Genomic DNA, 15,575 nt, shown 5'->3' on the forward strand with positions numbered 1-15,575 from the left:
CCGGCAGTGGACTCAGGATCGAGACAGTCGAGCTCTGCGCCTGATTTGTTATGTCTTCCGACTCTTGGGACACAGACCTCTTCTTTTCCTCGGGTTCATCTTCATCCCCCGTCAGGACTAGACCCGATATCTCGGAGGAGGTTGTAAGAAACGAATCGCGCAACTTCGACTTGCCCGTTGCTGACAGCATTGGGGAGAGAGAAGTCGTCGAGATCGAGATGATTGTGGCAAGCGAGTCACGTTCATAGCGATGGCCGTCGGAGTTATGGTGGCCAGTCCCGTCACCGTCCTCAGCGAACCCAGGTGCGAAGTTCGTGACCTGGAACAGCGCGGACGGTGGATTGTCGCCAAAAAGCTGTAGATCACATGATAGAGCGGTCTAGTCAGATAATTAGACATGAGAAATGATAGAAGCACGCACCTGCGCCATTTTCCGGGCTCGCTTGACATTCAACACACGTTGCTTCTCGCTCAACGACACTGGCCGCGGCAGGGTCAACTCGGGTTCGCTTTTGTCCTCGTCTTTCACCATCGCATCCTCATACTCCTTTGGCCGCTTGGCCCACAGAGATCTGCTTCGCTTCAAGCTGCCTCCCGGTTTCGTCTGCTCCGACGGCGAGCCCGGAGGACTGTGCGGCAGAGGTACGATGCCCGGAATCGGTCGAATGTCAAGGCTGGCAGGCCGGCGGCGCCGCACCCGACGAAGCGACGACGAGCGTCGCGGGAGCTGAGCCGAGCTAAGAACCGCCGTCGGTGAAGGCAAAAGCGCCGAAGAGCTCGATGGCGGCGGTGACGTCGCGCGGTGCAGGACCTCGGGCGGAATGCTCGTGCCAAAGTGCCTCGAGAGCTTCGCCACGCGCGTGCGCTGCACCTGCTCCACGTTCTGGTCGGCGAGGAGCACCGACGAGGCGGTCGAGTCCCTCCGCCTGAGGTCGCGCGCTTCAGACACAGAGGCGGTCTCGGAGACGTCATGGCTCGACCGGGCACCCTTCGGACGCGCAAACAGGATCGGCGAGCCAGGGGTGGCTAGCGTGTTCAGCGTGTCCTCTGACGGACACCGCCGGGGGACATGTAACGACGGCCGCAAGGCACCGACCGACTTCGCCCGTTGCACCTCCTGTGCGTCCAGCAGCACCACATTCGTCGAATGCCCGAACGTCAGGCTCCGCCGGAACGCCTTCTTCGCAGCTGCCGAAAGCATCTTCGGTGAGTCGTCGTCCGCGGGCGGCATGAGCTGCTCCTCGTCTGCAGCTGGCACCGGTACCTCGCCCAGGACCTTGCTCAGCTTCCGCACTTTCTTCATCAGCTTCATCTTCTCCTCTTCTGACAGCTCGTTCGTCGTAGGTGGCACTGGCGCGACCACGTCAATCGCCGGCCAGTGCGGCGTCGGGGGCAATAGAGGGCTGTGCGACAGCTGGGATTCTACTGCAGAGGCAATTGATGGCGTGTAATAGCTGGATCTCTCGCGCGTCGAGGCCAGGATAGATGTGGCGGGCAGACCCCCGGTCGGGCTTGTCTTGATAGGCGACTTCTTGCGCGAGCCAAAGCCTTGCGCGTCGAAAGACACGCGCGAGAACGGCGGCGACGCCAGGGAAAGGATGGTATGCGACAGTCGGTGAAGACTGCCTCTCTTGTGTGTGTGAGGCGTGCCGGACGCCGCCATAGCTTGAACTTAGTCAAACACGTCTGGAGGAGGTCCTATGGGAGTAGAATCTGATGAGGGTGATAAGGAAAGAGATCAATTGGGAGTGAAACGCTTGGAGCTGGGAGATAGCACGGAGAGGCCGCAGCGACGGCGGCGAAAGGGGAGTGGGTAAGGGCGGGGGAGAGGAAGGGCAGGGGCGGGCGGAGAGGCGAGAGGCAGGAGGGCGGAGAAATTACGCAGAGTCAAGACACCATGGTCGGGAGCCCAGGGACGCTGCCCGAGGGCGATGGTTACGCCCTCCCGACAGGCCGCCTAGCGACGCCACCGTCGGGGCTTCAGCTGATAATTAATTTTACTAGCCGGTTCCTGACTTGCCGTTTTGATCTCATCAGCCCCCGCAGTTTGGCTGTAAATGCCTCTGCAGACAGAATGCAGCGAGACAAGAATGGCTTGGTACTACTATGGCTGTCTACTGTAGAGGTAGTCAAAATGAGTATGCGTACAGGTTGTATTCCGACCGATCTACTGTGAACTATGATTGAATAAGGATAAGATGCTCAAAAGAACGGCGACAGCAACGACAACGGCGGAGATGAACGTGGACGAGGAACAAAGAATGCGCTGGTTGAAGGAGTGAAGTATTAATGGTCTAACACATCGTCAATCGTTGAATTCGCCCGTGTGGACGGCGAGAACAATGAGCTAGCTGGATGATATGCTGGATGATATGCCCGTCCTGGAGTTATAGTGGTGCCACTATCCTCCGACGGTATCTGCGTCTGGTTGCGGGTGTGCTTTCCAAGCAGCACAGACATTCGCAGGTCAGACGGAAGGCGGACCAGAGACACTCGTTTCGCCGCACGAGTCTTATTCCATTCTTCCGCCTGCTCCTCGAAAGTCTCGGGTACGACGCTTGCCCGAGATGACTCTCCGGTCTCAACGAGGTTGGGACCGCCGTCCATTGAGCTATGGGCGCTAAGCGGCAGGGGTCTCGGAGCGTCAGGGAAGGGCGACGACAGGCCGTCCGAAGGAACAGTAGAAGCCGGCGAGTCAAGAGTAGCGACGACAGACAGCCGCTGTTTGTCTTCAGAGCCGGAGTAGATGGGGAAATCAAGAGCTGAATGGAACGACTCTGCCGCGGACTGAGGCCAGGTTTCGGTTGACGGGCCTTCTTGCGGATATTCGCCACCAATGGGCGACGACGCCTTGTCGTCAATACGCACAGACAACGACATTTGAGGCATGCTATGCTTCCGCTCCAGCTCCAGCTTGGCAGCCCGCAGCGCCATATTCTTTGTCCGCTCCCAATCGCGTTCTTCCGCTTCGAGGTCCTTGATGAGGACATCCCGATGACAGCTCAGTTTCTCCAGCTCTAGGCGAATTTGCATGATACGCTTGCCAACATTTTGCACTGCGAGCTGAAGACGGTCGCGCGTGGCGCGCTGAAACGGTGCGAGAATAGCCACATTCTTGACGAAACGCATGTCGGCATCGAGCTGTGATCGCTGCACAGCCAGCTTGCTCTCTAGATCGTGCACTTTAGACTGAATGATGCGCGTACGAGATGGTATCCGATGGCCTTCCTCTGCCAACTCCGGGGATACAGGTGATTGAAAGGCAGATTCAAGACTGCAAGCGCGGGTTCGTCGGCCGGAGCGAACGCTGATTGTGTCGAGTCCCTGCCAGTTCCCTGAGGCAAGTTCAGCTTTCACCTGGTCAAAGGTTGCTTTGAATAGCCCCGAAGGATTCTCCAAGGGAGGAGTGACAGGCTCTTCGCTGGTCGTCTCGCTAGGAGTGCGCGTATGTTCCGACGAGGTTTGATACGACTCCGCTGCAGGTGAAGTCCTTCCGTCCCAAGTCTTTATTCGGGAGGCTGGGGATGGCCGATCTCGATGCTGGATGTCTCGCAAATGCGATACAGCAGCGGCTTGTCCGGTGAGCTCTATATCCTTGCCAGACATACCCAACGAGCGCATGCGGACACCGGTGCTTTTGAACGTGGAGGCGTAATTGACACATGAAATCCATTCGTTCAAGTCCTGCTCGTCCTTCGCCTGCAGAAGGTAATGGCGGCCGTCTGATATGACCAATCGAAGGGTATTCGTGTGCTAGCTCGTATGTCAGACGTTGGTCGAAATCTTAGCCGCGTCAGTCTACTCACCTTATCATAAGACTGGTCATAGACGGCAACAGCATCTCTCAGGGACAGCATTTCATCCGGCCTGGGCAACAGCGGGTGGGACCCAGCCGCGCTTGCTCTGTTCTTGATATGTGATTGGGTCTGTACCATGGTTGCCCAATTGGGATCACGAGAGAAGAGCAGCTGCGAGCCCGTCAATAGCACACTCCATTCCCTCCACTTGCGACTGCTAGCCTTCCGCCCCCCTTCAAGGATCTCTTCTTTCCGGAGCAATTGTCCGACCTTTGTTACCGTCAAAGTAACAAGGTCATGAACAGCGGGAAAGGTCGGCGCGGACATCATAGCTACCGTGCTAGGCCCTCCACCAACGTTAAGACCGAACCACGGTGAGGCAATGTACCGGTTTTCCGAGGTGATCTCCACAACACCAGCTGTGGCAAATGCCCGGAGAAGCTTGTCTTCGTTCCATGTGCCACCTGTACCCTGATAGAGATACGGGCTAGTGAGGGGTATATGCGAGCGAATGTCGACGCGAAGGTCATCCAGCAAATTCTATCAGAGAGATCGTCGGTTTCAGGAACATTGGTAGGTATCTTAGACGTACCCAAGTGATAAGGTAATAAGGGTCAACTTTATTACTCTTTCCAAGTAGAGTGGATCCGCCAGTACTGAGGCTTCCCGGTGAAGACGTAAGAGTAGACATGCGCCTGGCTGTTGGCCCTTCAGGCAACAATCCACGCTGTCCGTTAATATCCAGAGGATCTTCGATGAATATGAAAGGCGCGAAAACCGTGTTGTCATAGAAGCACTAAAAGCGTCAGGTATCAGCTTTGGTGCGTTTGATCAGCCAATGGCTTCTTACGTCTAGAATTTCCGGAGCGACGCCAGGTAAACGAGTGTTCTTGATATAATCTGCCTTTGTCATCTTGCGTTTATTGGACTTATTGAACGCGTCCGTATGCAGCATGATCAAACTGAAGGCAAGGATGTATGGGTGATCTGCCGAGATAAATTGAGCGTCGAGCTATACATAAGAGTGCGATGAGGGACAGGCTCACCATCTGATGTGAAAAGAGTGGGATGGCATTGTCGGTAGCGTTCTGCAAACGCTTCCATCACTCTGTCTATTTGTTGAGTCTCCCTCGGCAAGCCGACCTCCATCAGTAACTTTCGCAGGGCTACGTCCAGCGGGTCGTGCATGAAGTTAAATTGTGCTATATATGCACGCAAGGCCTTGGCATGGAATTCGTCAGCTCTACAGGTTTGCGATCAGTACCAGAATAAGACTACCGTGAAGAAAACCACACACGTTGCGGCAAGTACACTTGCGACTTCAGCTTTTGAGACAGCTTCCGTGAGCCTCTGAAGATACAGTTCGGGCGACTCCTCGTCATGACGAGGTCTCGGGATTTCTACTGAGACCTTGGGGGACGGGCGAGACGACGAAAAACTTGTAGAAGGCGAGCGAGTGAAATCGTCGGTGGGTGCGTGACTTGTAATAGGCGAAGAGCTGGGAGACGACCCGAAGATATTGATGGACAAACGGTGAAGGAGTGGCGGATTGGTCGTAGAGCGAGGGCGCGAGGAGACGGGGGGTGTCGACGTCGGACACGACGTGATCTCGTTAGTCGGCGTTGTCTCCACCGGGCCCTCCATTTGTGCCGGCTCGGCAGTAATGGGAACAGGTCCGGGAAAGTGTGAAGATTGAACACGAGAACCACGAGCCGTAGGACCTGCTGTTTGAGGACGTTTCATTCGTTGCCTACGCTGTCCTTGTCCTTGTTTAGACGGTTCCGACTTCTCGTGCTCTAGGGATGGTACAGCTGGACGGGATAATGACAACTTTTCGGAATGCCTCCGTCGCAGGTCTGGAGAGGACGGCAGTTCCAATTTATCAGACCGCTGTCCAGCAGACTCGCCGATGGAGGTTTCCATGTTGAATGGAGAGACAGGCTGCAAGGAGGGTAGAGATGGCTGTTCCAGGAAATGGTTAGCGGGAGGTGCAGTGACAGGAGGGGGCGCGTGTGAATCGTTTCGTTTCCTGGACCAGAAGGAACTCTTCCTAGATAGAGACTTCCGTTCTGCAGGCATCTCATCTTTCACAGCTTCGTTTGAAGTCAGCAATGGCCCTAAAGACAGCCCGCGAGTGCGTCTCCGTTCTCGAAGAGCGGCATGAGACTGCGCCCGTTCCTCGTCCGATTCCCTCTGGAAACTCTTCGCACGGCGGATTGAGGCCGAAGACAGACTCATAGATGGTTTACGCTCGGGACGCGTTTCTGATACCGCAAAGCTGATAGCGTTAGAACCGTCAGAAGACTCGGGATCTGGGATTGCGTTGAACATGAGCGGAGGCAAGCCAAGACCAAGCGCAGCCCGCGCAAGGGCGGTGGTGCCCTGTGAAGCGGGCTCCGGGATCGCACCACCCACCGGCGGTGAGAGGCAAGAGGAGGTAGATCTGGGAGGGATATGTCGGTGAATATATGGCTGGCTTGGGGAGGGATCAATATTCCTGGATTCGCTAGTGTGTGACAACGACGGATGGCTGCTGCTGGTACGCGTCGACGGCCCAGCTTCATCCTCCAGGGGAGGAGTCGGAGGCAAATCCTTATCCCTTGCTGGTAGGCTAGACCCGCGTGCCATGCCCATTTCATCCGCGTAGGATGATTTGGGAGTAGGAGATGCAATGGTCGTTGGTGTCGGCTGCTGCGTCCGACGTCGCCAAAGGGGAAGAGAGAAAAAATGAGTGGTGGTCTGGGTGGTCGTAACGATATGGGTAGTCGTCGTCGTTTCCGCCGCAAAATATGTCGCTCCGTCGCCGTTCTGTGCATATTGCGGAGGCGGCGGGGTCATCGGGCGAGCAGAGTCAGTCGACTGGGTCGTTCGCGAAGGCGAGCTCTTAGTGCCTATGTGGAATAGGCCTACCATTGCCTAGCAATGAGGGCAACGCTAACAGTGGGGAATCCAGTTTGACGTTGCACTACGGTTTGCGAGACAAGACGTGAGTGGACGGAAGCGAAGAGCAGTGACGACCTGAGTCCGCCGACAGGGTCGCGACCATTACTGGTAAGCGCCGAAATGACACACTATATCAGCGACTACAGAAGAACATTCACTTCCAAGACAACAGCGACAGAGCACAAAATTTTACAAGTATACCAGGCAACACGGATGGAGATATAAGTATACGATATCGGAGAGTTTAAAAGTATCTCATTGTACGTATGCACACCTGTACTTCAACAGGGTAGTCACAGCCAGAATGCAGAGCAGTCGATAGATCATACGCACGGCGCGCAGGGAACCACAGTGTATCTGTACTGCAGCCTATATTTTTCCCAAATAGCCACTGCTTCGTCCGCCGGGAGCCAGCTTTGAGCAAGCCATAACAAACATCCGTCATGCAGTGTTCCGCAAGACTGCGACAGCAACTCAGTTAACGGGGACATAGACTATATATTGGGCTACTCACTGAGAATCACCGAGTCTCCTCTACAGCGACAATCAATATTGTAGTTTCGACGGTAATAGACTCAAGGCTTACCGCAAAAACATCTTACTAATGAAGCGGTCCTTGTTGACCGGCTTTTTGTTCTTGCCCTTGGGCACTTCGGTCCACATCTGCGGAGAAGTCAGTATGACCATTCAAGATACGAGGCCGCATCTGACTTGCCTCCTTGACGTTCTCGAGAACCTAGGGCAAGAATAAATAGTTAGGCAACGAAGATACATTACTGAAACATACCATATTGCTATGCCTGTCGAATGCCTTCACACGGGCGAGTAGCTTCTTGTTGTTGCGAAGGGAAATGAGGACTTGGGCATGATTCCTAACAGCCTGCTGCAGTACTGACAATGGACCCTGGCTGATCTCATGCTCTTCGAGTGCACGGAGCTGAGCCTCGTCCAGCTCGGACTTTGGGACGTGGACGTATTGACTGTGCTGGATCAGCGACCATGTCCAACAGGAGGAGCACAAGACATACCTCATGTTCAGGTGTGGAAGCGGTCAAGCAGCAGGCGTTATTTGTCCAGACCAAACACCGTCCTAAAAGTTAGGGCGTCTAATCCTTTCTGTCTGCACTCAACTCTCGAGAGCCATGGGCCGCCTTCAAAAGAAGGGAAAGGCTGGTGCAGCCAAGGCCTATGTTACCAGGACTGCTGCCATAAAAAAGTTGCAGTGCTCGCTCGCAGATTTCCGCAGGCTGTGTATCCTCAAAGGCGAGCAGTACCTGTTCTGTGCTTTGGGTGCTCAAACTTAACTATTCTAGTAAGGTATCTTCCCCCGTGAGCCTCGACACAGGAAGCGGGCAAACAAGGGTTCATCTGCACCGACGTCTTTCTACTATGCCAAGGATATTGCTTACCTCGCGCATGAGCCAGTCTTAACAAAGCTGCGCGAGCACAAGGCCTTCGCGAAGAAGCTTGCTCGGGCACTAGGTCGGGGTGAATGGAGCAGCGCGAAAAGCTTGGAGGAGCACAAGCCGGTGTATCGTCTAGACCACATTATCAAAGAGAGGTGCGTGGACGCTGCTGTATAGCAGCCAGACATTGCTTGACGAACCTTCAGATATCCGACATTCGTGGATGCTGTCCGTGACATAGACGACGCTCTATGCATGATATTTCTTTTCGCCTCCCTTCCCTCCACCGCCAAAGTCGCTCCCTCCTTGATCGAAAATTGTGCGCGTCTTGCCGCCGAATGGCAGCTCTACGTGATACACACACATTCACTGCGCAAAGCCTTCCTGTCCATTAAAGGCGTCTACTTCCAGGCTGAAATTTTCGACCAAACTGTAACATGGCTCGTGCCATATCAGTTCACACAAACAGTGCGTCGCAGTATTTTTGTCACTTCATGTTGTATTCATTTTTTGTTCTGCAGGTTCCGTCTGACGTCGATATCCGTGTGATGCTGACTTTCCTGGAACTCTACCAGACCCTGCTCGGGTTTGTCTTCTTCAAGCTGTATACGGATGCAGGTCTGGTATATCCGCCACCGCTGGACACTGGCAAGGATGAAGGTGGTGCTGGTGTTGGCGCGTTTAATCTGCAGGAGATTAAACGTACTGTCGAGGCACCTGTTCTCAGGAACGTGAAGGAAGTCGAGGTTGACGGTAAACGCATCTCTGCTTCGGACGTGCGGCAGACGATCAAGAGCATCGCTGGCCAAGTTTCAAGCGACAAAGATGTCGAGATGCAAGATGACGTCAATGCTATCGACTCCGAAGTTGACGAGGAATTCGTTGCTCACCCTTCGCAAACTAATCCGGACGAGGCAGCCGCCCTTCCTACCCTCAAGACTCTCTCTTCCCTCCCACAATCCAAAACACCGCAACTCTTCTCCCTCTATACTTTTCTGCTGTCACGAGAGACGTCGCGGCCGATCTTCGAGTTCCTTGTACGCTCCTTCGGTGGTCGCATCGGTTGGCCGACAACTTCTGGCTCTGGTTCGCCGTTCGAAGAGGATGACGAGTCAATTACTCACGTTATCATTGATCGACCTCTTATCGTGAAGGAGAACGAGTCCGAGGAGGAACGCGCACGGAGAAAACGGCGAAAGTTTGTTCAGCCACAGTGGGTCGTCGACTGCATCAACGCAGGGAAGATCCTTCTCGAGGAACCGTATGCCCAGGGTAAGACGCTGCCGCCTCATCTGAGTCCCTTCCAGGACAGAGCAGACGCTTACGACCCGATTGTTGGCGTCTTGATCGACAACGCCGAAATGCAGGACGAGGAAGAGGAAGAAGCCGGAAGCGAGGGTAGTGAGGAGGACGAGGGGGACGCCCCGGAAAAGGCAGTTCTCAAGGCGGCTGCGACTGCAGAAGACGCAGCTGCTCTGCGCGCTGCTGAGCTGGAGGCAGAGGCTGCTGGCATCGACTTCGGCGCGTTTGAGAAGGAGGCTCGCAAGGCTCGTAAGAAAGTCCGCACTGCGGAGGAGGAGCCCGAGGATGTCGCCGAGGAGGATATGAACAAGATGATGATGAGCAACAAGCAGCGCAAGCTGTACGAACGCATGAAGCACGGCGAGAAGAAGCGTGCAGCGGAGGTCAGCATTTACTATCTGCTCCGAGCGTTTTCGTCACTAACATATATCTTGCAGCGTCAAAACCTCGAGCAGAAGAGGATACACCTCAAGAAAGAGAAAAAGCGTCAGACAAAGTCATAGTCGCGTGGCCTGGTCTCTCTCTTCCATGGTTGTATTTATAGTGTTTCTTTACATCTAGTATTACACATACATTGGATTGTTGGTCGCGAAGATCTCGTTTATAGATACGGCACCCCATTCAAAACAGCCCTTCCGATTCCTCTATCACCCTGATGGCGTCGAATATCTCACCCATCGCTATCCACGCAAAACTCCTTGCGCCGAATGCCTCATCCTCAATGCAAGCAATACGGAAAGCGACCCATGCTCTTTCCATTGACATCTCTGGCAGGGTTCCCTCCTCGCCCGACATATCGAATCGAACACCGTCAACGAGGGTGGTTGCTTGCTCTCTCAGCCTCGACATGAGGTCCTTCCGCTTCCGTGGCTGCGAGCACTTCGCCATGATGGTGCCGACGACGGTTTCTTCCTCTGTGAGCATGGCGCCCCGTTCATGGGACAGCGTATGGTCGGCACAGATCGTCTGCAGCTGCGAGACGTAGTTGAGGTAGAGTTCCCAGATCTCAGCGATGAGGAATTCGTCGTGTCTGCCGAGCGTAATGAACCCTGTAACTCGCTCGACAAGCGCGACGTGCAAGGGACTATCGTCGTCGTAGATGTCCTCGCTTAACTCGGAGATGATGTCCTCTACAGTCGCTTGCTGCTGCTCACCCAGCCGCCGACGTTGGGACCTCTGCTCGCGACGAATCGTCTCTACGGCGGGAAGATCGATGCTGCGGAAGAGCTTGCCGATAGCGCGTTCGCTTCTATAGTACTTGCCGCCATTCCCAGTGGTGATTGTCTCTGGAGCATTCCAGTCCGGCTTGGTCTTGAGTTTAAGCCTGGGGATCTTTGATGTGGGAACGGGCTGACCGCTCTTGGGGTAGTCCACAGCATCGGAATGTAACGCAGCTAGTGTCAAACAGTCCGGGTCGAATATCCCTAGTGAACTCTGGTCCGCAATAATAAGCCATGTCGATGCGATGATTCCCAAAGTCTGGTGGATGGACGATTATTCTTAAACAGGCTTTCGACAGAATTTACACGTACGTCGCTGTTGATGTATTCCATTACAAAATCTGCTACATCTTTCATCGTACTCGGTCGATCCAGGAGCTTCTTCTCAGCGGGCGTATAGCTAGCTGGCAGATAGGTCCTTGGCGGTAGAAGAGGATCGAGCATTGTCACGCGGTATTCGTCGCCTAGATCAAATGTGAGCGAGTAATCACGAGGGGACCGCGGATACGACGCACCATCCAAATCTCCGCCTCCCAGGTACGACGGTAGAGGACGAGTACCTATCACCCGGGTATCAATGAGCAGATAGCTTAATGGTTTCTAAGTAAAACAGACCTTTTACAGAGAACACGAGTGTGTTACGTAGTGATTCCCTTTCGAACGGCGAGCCAGGCGGCGGACGTCCAATCCCCTGAACGACTTGAACGTCGCCAGGGTGAATCGTTGGAGAACGAGTGACCAATACCCGACCGTCAAGGTAGATCGGCCCTGTACCGTCTGTTGGATAGATGCAGCCGAATACCTCGTGTTCCTCGAGGTATCCGTGAACATCGGCGACACCAACGAGGTTCCAGGCATTTGGGACTGGAATACGGGCATGATGCTTCAGCTCTCGGAGGACGTGATTGACAGCGAAGTCCATCATCTTCCGCCAGAAATTGTCTTCGGTTAGAGGACCAACAGCAAGCTTGTGAAGGCTAAGGAACACTGAGGTCAGGCGGAATGAAGCTCCCAGACCGAATGTCTCCAAGAGACGAGCCGCTTTCTCGAGAGATTCCACGGATTGTTGTGCATCCATGACAGCCGCATCTTGCAAATCCTGGAAGACCTCATGCTGCACACCAAGATGTTCCAAGATCATGATCAGCGGTCGATTGAGGTAGAACGGTCCCGGCCGATTGAATGCGCGAGCGACTTCGATTTGATTCGAATTTAGAGCTTCGAACTTGATCATGGACGGACGTAAACAGATGGCCCGACCAGACAGGGTATGGTCGACACTTAGCATGCCCTTGGAGCCTTGGAAACGTATCTGCAGAGCTCGCGGGTACGTTTGCCACCTGGAACCTCGGCGACGAGCAGCAAGTACCTTCCATATCTCCCGGGCCAGCCGCACTGACATAGTACCGACACCGTCTGTGAAGCACCAGGTCCCGGTCGGATCCTCGATGTCAGGCACCTCGATTACTTCTTCTGCTTCAACCGTGACAGAAGAATCGGTGGCCGTGAAGGCTTGCGATATGCGAGCGCCGTAACGAGCTGGACAATAGATGAGCTGACGATCACGAGTGAAGTCGCCGAGGCCGGCGATAATTGTGCACGCGTTGACTACAGTGCCGTCCGGAAGAAGAAATTCCTTCACGAACCAGACGGCATGCTCCTTCAGCGCTGACTGCGAGTAGGCCAAAAATTCGAAGTATCGTCCGGCGACAACTATCCCGTTAGCGAGTACCTCTCCCACTCGACGCTTGATGAACGCCCGACCGTCAACCTCACGGTCGAACCGAAATTGCAGGTCCGTCTCATCCACGAAGTTGACTCGAACGAAACAGTCGTGATTGTTCGAGTACGTTCGCATGACCCTGTTTGAACGCTCGGGGTAAGGTCCTTCGGGACGATGGGTGGTTGGGGTGACAGTGACGTGCAGACAGTCGAAAGTGTCCAGGTTGGGAGGTCCCCGAAGCCGCTTGCGTTTAACAGGCGCGTATTCTCTCTCGCAACGAGAGAACAAATCTGTTATGGATTCTGTAGGGCTGTGGGAGTCGTCCGTATACCCAAACATCTTCGCCTGGGTTGCGAAGTGACGAAGGAACAGGGCAGCGTGTGCCTCGCCTTTGGCTCGTAGCATCCGAGAGATCTTCGCACGTAGGCCCAGAGCCTCCTTCATGTCGATAAGAATGCTTCGTACTAGAGCTTCGACTTGGAAAGCAACCCTCCACGGCAATCCTTTTACCCATGCCTTGTAGCTCTCCTGCACATCGGGCGCAAAAAGCTCGCGGTACTCCACAGGATACAGATAGTCGTCTACTTGCACGTGTGCATGGTGGCATAAGTTGTGGTAAAGCGCGAGGTCTTCGGGATTACGACAAGCGAGGCGAATCGCGGTTGAAACAAATGGCGTGAAGGGTATCTGGCTGTCCTCGAAGTACGACCAGCGATTGCGCGTTGCAGAGCCCGGAAGCAGAAGCGGTGCGCCCCCCAGATTATCTGAACTGTCCGAGATTCCCATGAGTTCCATACGATGGATAGCCATGTCAATCTGGGACAATTCAGTTTCGTAGGCGGGAGGATAATTAAGCGATAGGAATAGGACAGCGAGGGGAGGCCGCGTCGTCTTGTCGAGGCCGGCAGAAGTCCACATTATATGGGATGCCTTGATCGATATGATCCTCGTCTCGTATCCCTGGTAGAGCTTGATGTGAAACTCCCTACGCTCGTCGTGATAGTAAAGATCGCATCGAGCATCGCAGACGCGCTCCCACTCGATAGAGAAAACATTATCACGACACTCCCATCCAAACTGGACGGTGTGAAGGGCGATCGTCTTCTCTCGTAGCTCAGACGCCACTCGTCGCTTATCTTCCTCCTCGCGAGGGTCTGCGTAGGGGACGCGACGGATTTCTTCTAGCACGTGGGAGCGAGGCGGCTTGTTGCTAGGCTGAAACTTAATCCTTGTTCCTAGCACCAAAGAGCGAGGCGGCGTTGGCCCACCAAAATCCCGAAGAAATTGTTCTCCGACGGCCACAGTGGGTACTGTTAGAAGACCCGATCTGAAAGGAGTTTGGCCCTTCTTCCTGTGGATAACGACTTCGAGGTTCATTGGGAACTGGATCCCTCGATTGTGGCGATACTCAGGACTATGAAGGACCCGTGCCAGCTCAACCTTCAGCTGGACTTTCGACACTCCGAAGCCGATGTGGGTCATGAAAACATCCATTCTGCACGCAAATGAATTAGCATCAACGTCTTCTCCTGTGTCCGTGCTAAAACGTACTTCGATTCCTAGAGACCCGCGGTAGTACGAGAGGGATGGAGGAAGAATGGTCAATGTCTTGTCTGAGACTAGCGCACGGGGGGAGCTGAGGTCTACACCCTTCCGCAGCGGCCATATGCCCACGATAGTGTCTATAGGGAACTCTAGTGGGCTTTCTCGTCAGGGCGCTGGGGGTGGAGTCAGGTGAGAGACCCGCTCTTAAGGAAGCAGAACTAACAAATATTCATACCTCGCACAAGAGAACGATGGTGGACTGTGTCCGTCTAAGAAGCAGGGCGACATGACTACAAACGGAGCAAGGGGCACAAAACAGGCGCCCAGCTATGTCGCACCACGTCGGGCCGCCGAGCCTGACAACCCGGCGACAGACTCACGCGCACGCTTCGTCCATGTTATAATCCGATATTGATGAAGAGACCTATGATACAGTACTAGTAGAGGCGTCACGCCAAAGAGAAGTACAAATATGCAACGTCGAGAGCTCGCCAGCGAAGCGTCTACTGACCACCACGGAGACGGAGGACAAGGTGAAGAGTAGACTCCTTCTGAATGTTGTAGTCTGAAAGAGTACGTCCATCCTCAAGCTGCTTGCCCGCAAAAATCAGACGCTGCTGATCAGGCGGGATACCCTCCTTATCCTGGATCTTCGCCTTCACGTTGTCGATCGTATCGGACGACTCGACCTCGAGAGTGATCGTCTTCCCAGTCAAGGTCTTGACGAAGATCTGCATACCCCCACGAAGACGGAGAACAAGGTGAAGCGTGGACTCCTTCTGGATGTTGTAATCCGAGAGGGTTCGGCCGTCCTCAAGCTGCTTGCCGGCAAAGATGAGGCGCTGCTGATCGGGGGGAATACCCTCCTTGTCCTGAATCTTCGCTTTCACGTTGTCAATCGTGTCCGAAGACTCGACCTCCAAAGTGATCGTCTTGCCCGTAAGCGTCTTGACGAAGATCTGCATGCCTCCACGGAGACGAAGGACTACAGTGCGAACGTTAGAGGCCGATCACTAGGCAACGTCGCGAGTATACGTACCAAGGTGAAGCGTAGACTCCTTCTGGATGTTATAATCCGAAAGTGTACGGCCATCCTCAAGCTGCTTGCCGGCAAAGATGAGGCGCTGCTGATCGGGGGGAATACCCTCCTTGTCTTGGATTTTCGCTTTCACGTTGTCAATCGTGTCCGAGGACTCGACCTCCAAAGTGATCGTCTTGCCCGTGAGGGTCTTAACGAAAATTTGCATGCCGCCACGGAGACGTAGGACGAGGTGGAGAGTCGACTCCTTCTGGATGTTGTAGTCGGACAACGTGCGGCCATCCTCAAGCTGTTTCCCAGCAAAGATGAGTCGCTGCTGGTCAGGGGGGATTCTGAAACGTTCTCAATAAGATCAACCTTCAACCAGGGCAAGCCGCCACTTACCCCTCCTTATCCTGGATCTTAGCCTTCACGTTGTCGATGGTGTCAGAAGACTCCACCTCGAGGGTGATAGTCTTGCCAGTAAGGGTCTTAACAAAGATCTGCATGATCGTACGGGGTAAAGATAAGTGGTTGGAGGATGAGTCGACAGTGAGAAGTGAAGGACAGGTCCCTGCCCGCTGCGCACGTATCCAGCCTATATACCCCACAGGTGCGGAG

The 15,575-nt window shown here is 54.3% G+C and overlaps 3 protein-coding genes across 3 annotated transcripts in view; all 3 read right to left on the reverse strand.

Moving 5' to 3' along the window:
* Nucleotides 1-7,790, reverse strand: part of PHACADRAFT_204113 (uncharacterized protein) — an 8,904-nt gene extending 1,114 nt beyond the window's left edge. The window contains exons 1-12 of the mRNA XM_007390345.1: nt 7,769-7,790; nt 7,528-7,720; nt 7,456-7,476; nt 7,327-7,403; nt 7,255-7,274; nt 5,095-7,201; nt 4,844-5,040; nt 4,648-4,784; nt 4,390-4,593; nt 3,807-4,337; nt 1,345-3,753; nt 422-1,206 (exon numbers count right to left, since the gene is read on the reverse strand). Coding sequence (XP_007390407.1) covers nt 2,287-3,753; nt 3,807-4,337; nt 4,390-4,593; nt 4,648-4,784; nt 4,844-5,040; nt 5,095-6,710 — 4,152 coding nt within the window. The 5' untranslated portion in view covers nt 6,711-7,201; nt 7,255-7,274; nt 7,327-7,403; ... (1 more) ...; nt 7,528-7,720; nt 7,769-7,790 and the 3' untranslated portion in view covers nt 422-1,206; nt 1,345-2,286. The remainder of the gene's footprint in view (nt 1-421; nt 1,207-1,344; nt 3,754-3,806; nt 4,338-4,389; nt 4,594-4,647; nt 4,785-4,843; nt 5,041-5,094; nt 7,202-7,254; nt 7,275-7,326; nt 7,404-7,455; nt 7,477-7,527; nt 7,721-7,768) is intronic.
* Nucleotides 7,791-8,649: 859 nt separating this feature from the next.
* On the reverse strand, nt 8,650-13,894 carry PHACADRAFT_168316 (uncharacterized protein). Its single transcript, XM_007390346.1, has 3 exons — nt 11,284-13,894; nt 11,184-11,228; nt 8,650-11,132 (listed from the first exon to the last, which is right to left on the reverse strand). The coding sequence occupies exons 1-3, from the start codon at nt 13,883-13,885 to the stop codon at nt 10,873-10,875; spliced, it is 2,907 nt and encodes a 968-aa protein (XP_007390408.1). The 5' UTR covers nt 13,886-13,894; the 3' UTR covers nt 8,650-10,872.
* Nucleotides 13,895-14,329: 435 nt separating this feature from the next.
* Nucleotides 14,330-15,575, reverse strand: part of PHACADRAFT_247222 (uncharacterized protein) — a 2,178-nt gene continuing 932 nt past the window's right edge. Inside the window, exon 3 of the mRNA XM_007390347.1 lies at nt 14,330-14,921. Within this exon, the coding sequence (XP_007390409.1) occupies nt 14,440-14,921 (482 nt within the window). The 3' untranslated portion in view covers nt 14,330-14,439. The remainder of the gene's footprint in view (nt 14,922-15,575) is intronic.

This window comes from Phanerochaete carnosa (genome assembly GCF_000300595.1).
Source record: "Phanerochaete carnosa HHB-10118-sp unplaced genomic scaffold PHACAscaffold_1, whole genome shotgun sequence".
In the NCBI taxonomy this organism is placed as follows: Eukaryota; Fungi; Basidiomycota; class Agaricomycetes; order Polyporales; family Phanerochaetaceae; genus Phanerochaete; species Phanerochaete carnosa.

Bases quoted from the DNA above. Each gene is read 5' to 3' on its own strand.
- PHACADRAFT_168316 (XM_007390346.1), bottom strand. From the start codon at position 13,885: ATGGATGTTTTCATGACCCACATCGGCTTCGGAGTGTCGAAAGTCCAG. The intron at 11,229-11,283 runs GTCTGTTTTACT...CCCGGGTGATAG, and splicing joins ACTCGTGTTCTCTGTAAAAG to GTACTCGTCCTCTACCGTCG. The intron at 11,133-11,183 runs GTGCGTCGTATC...CATTTGATCTAG, and splicing joins GGGAGGCGGAGATTTGGATG to GCGACGAATACCGCGTGACA.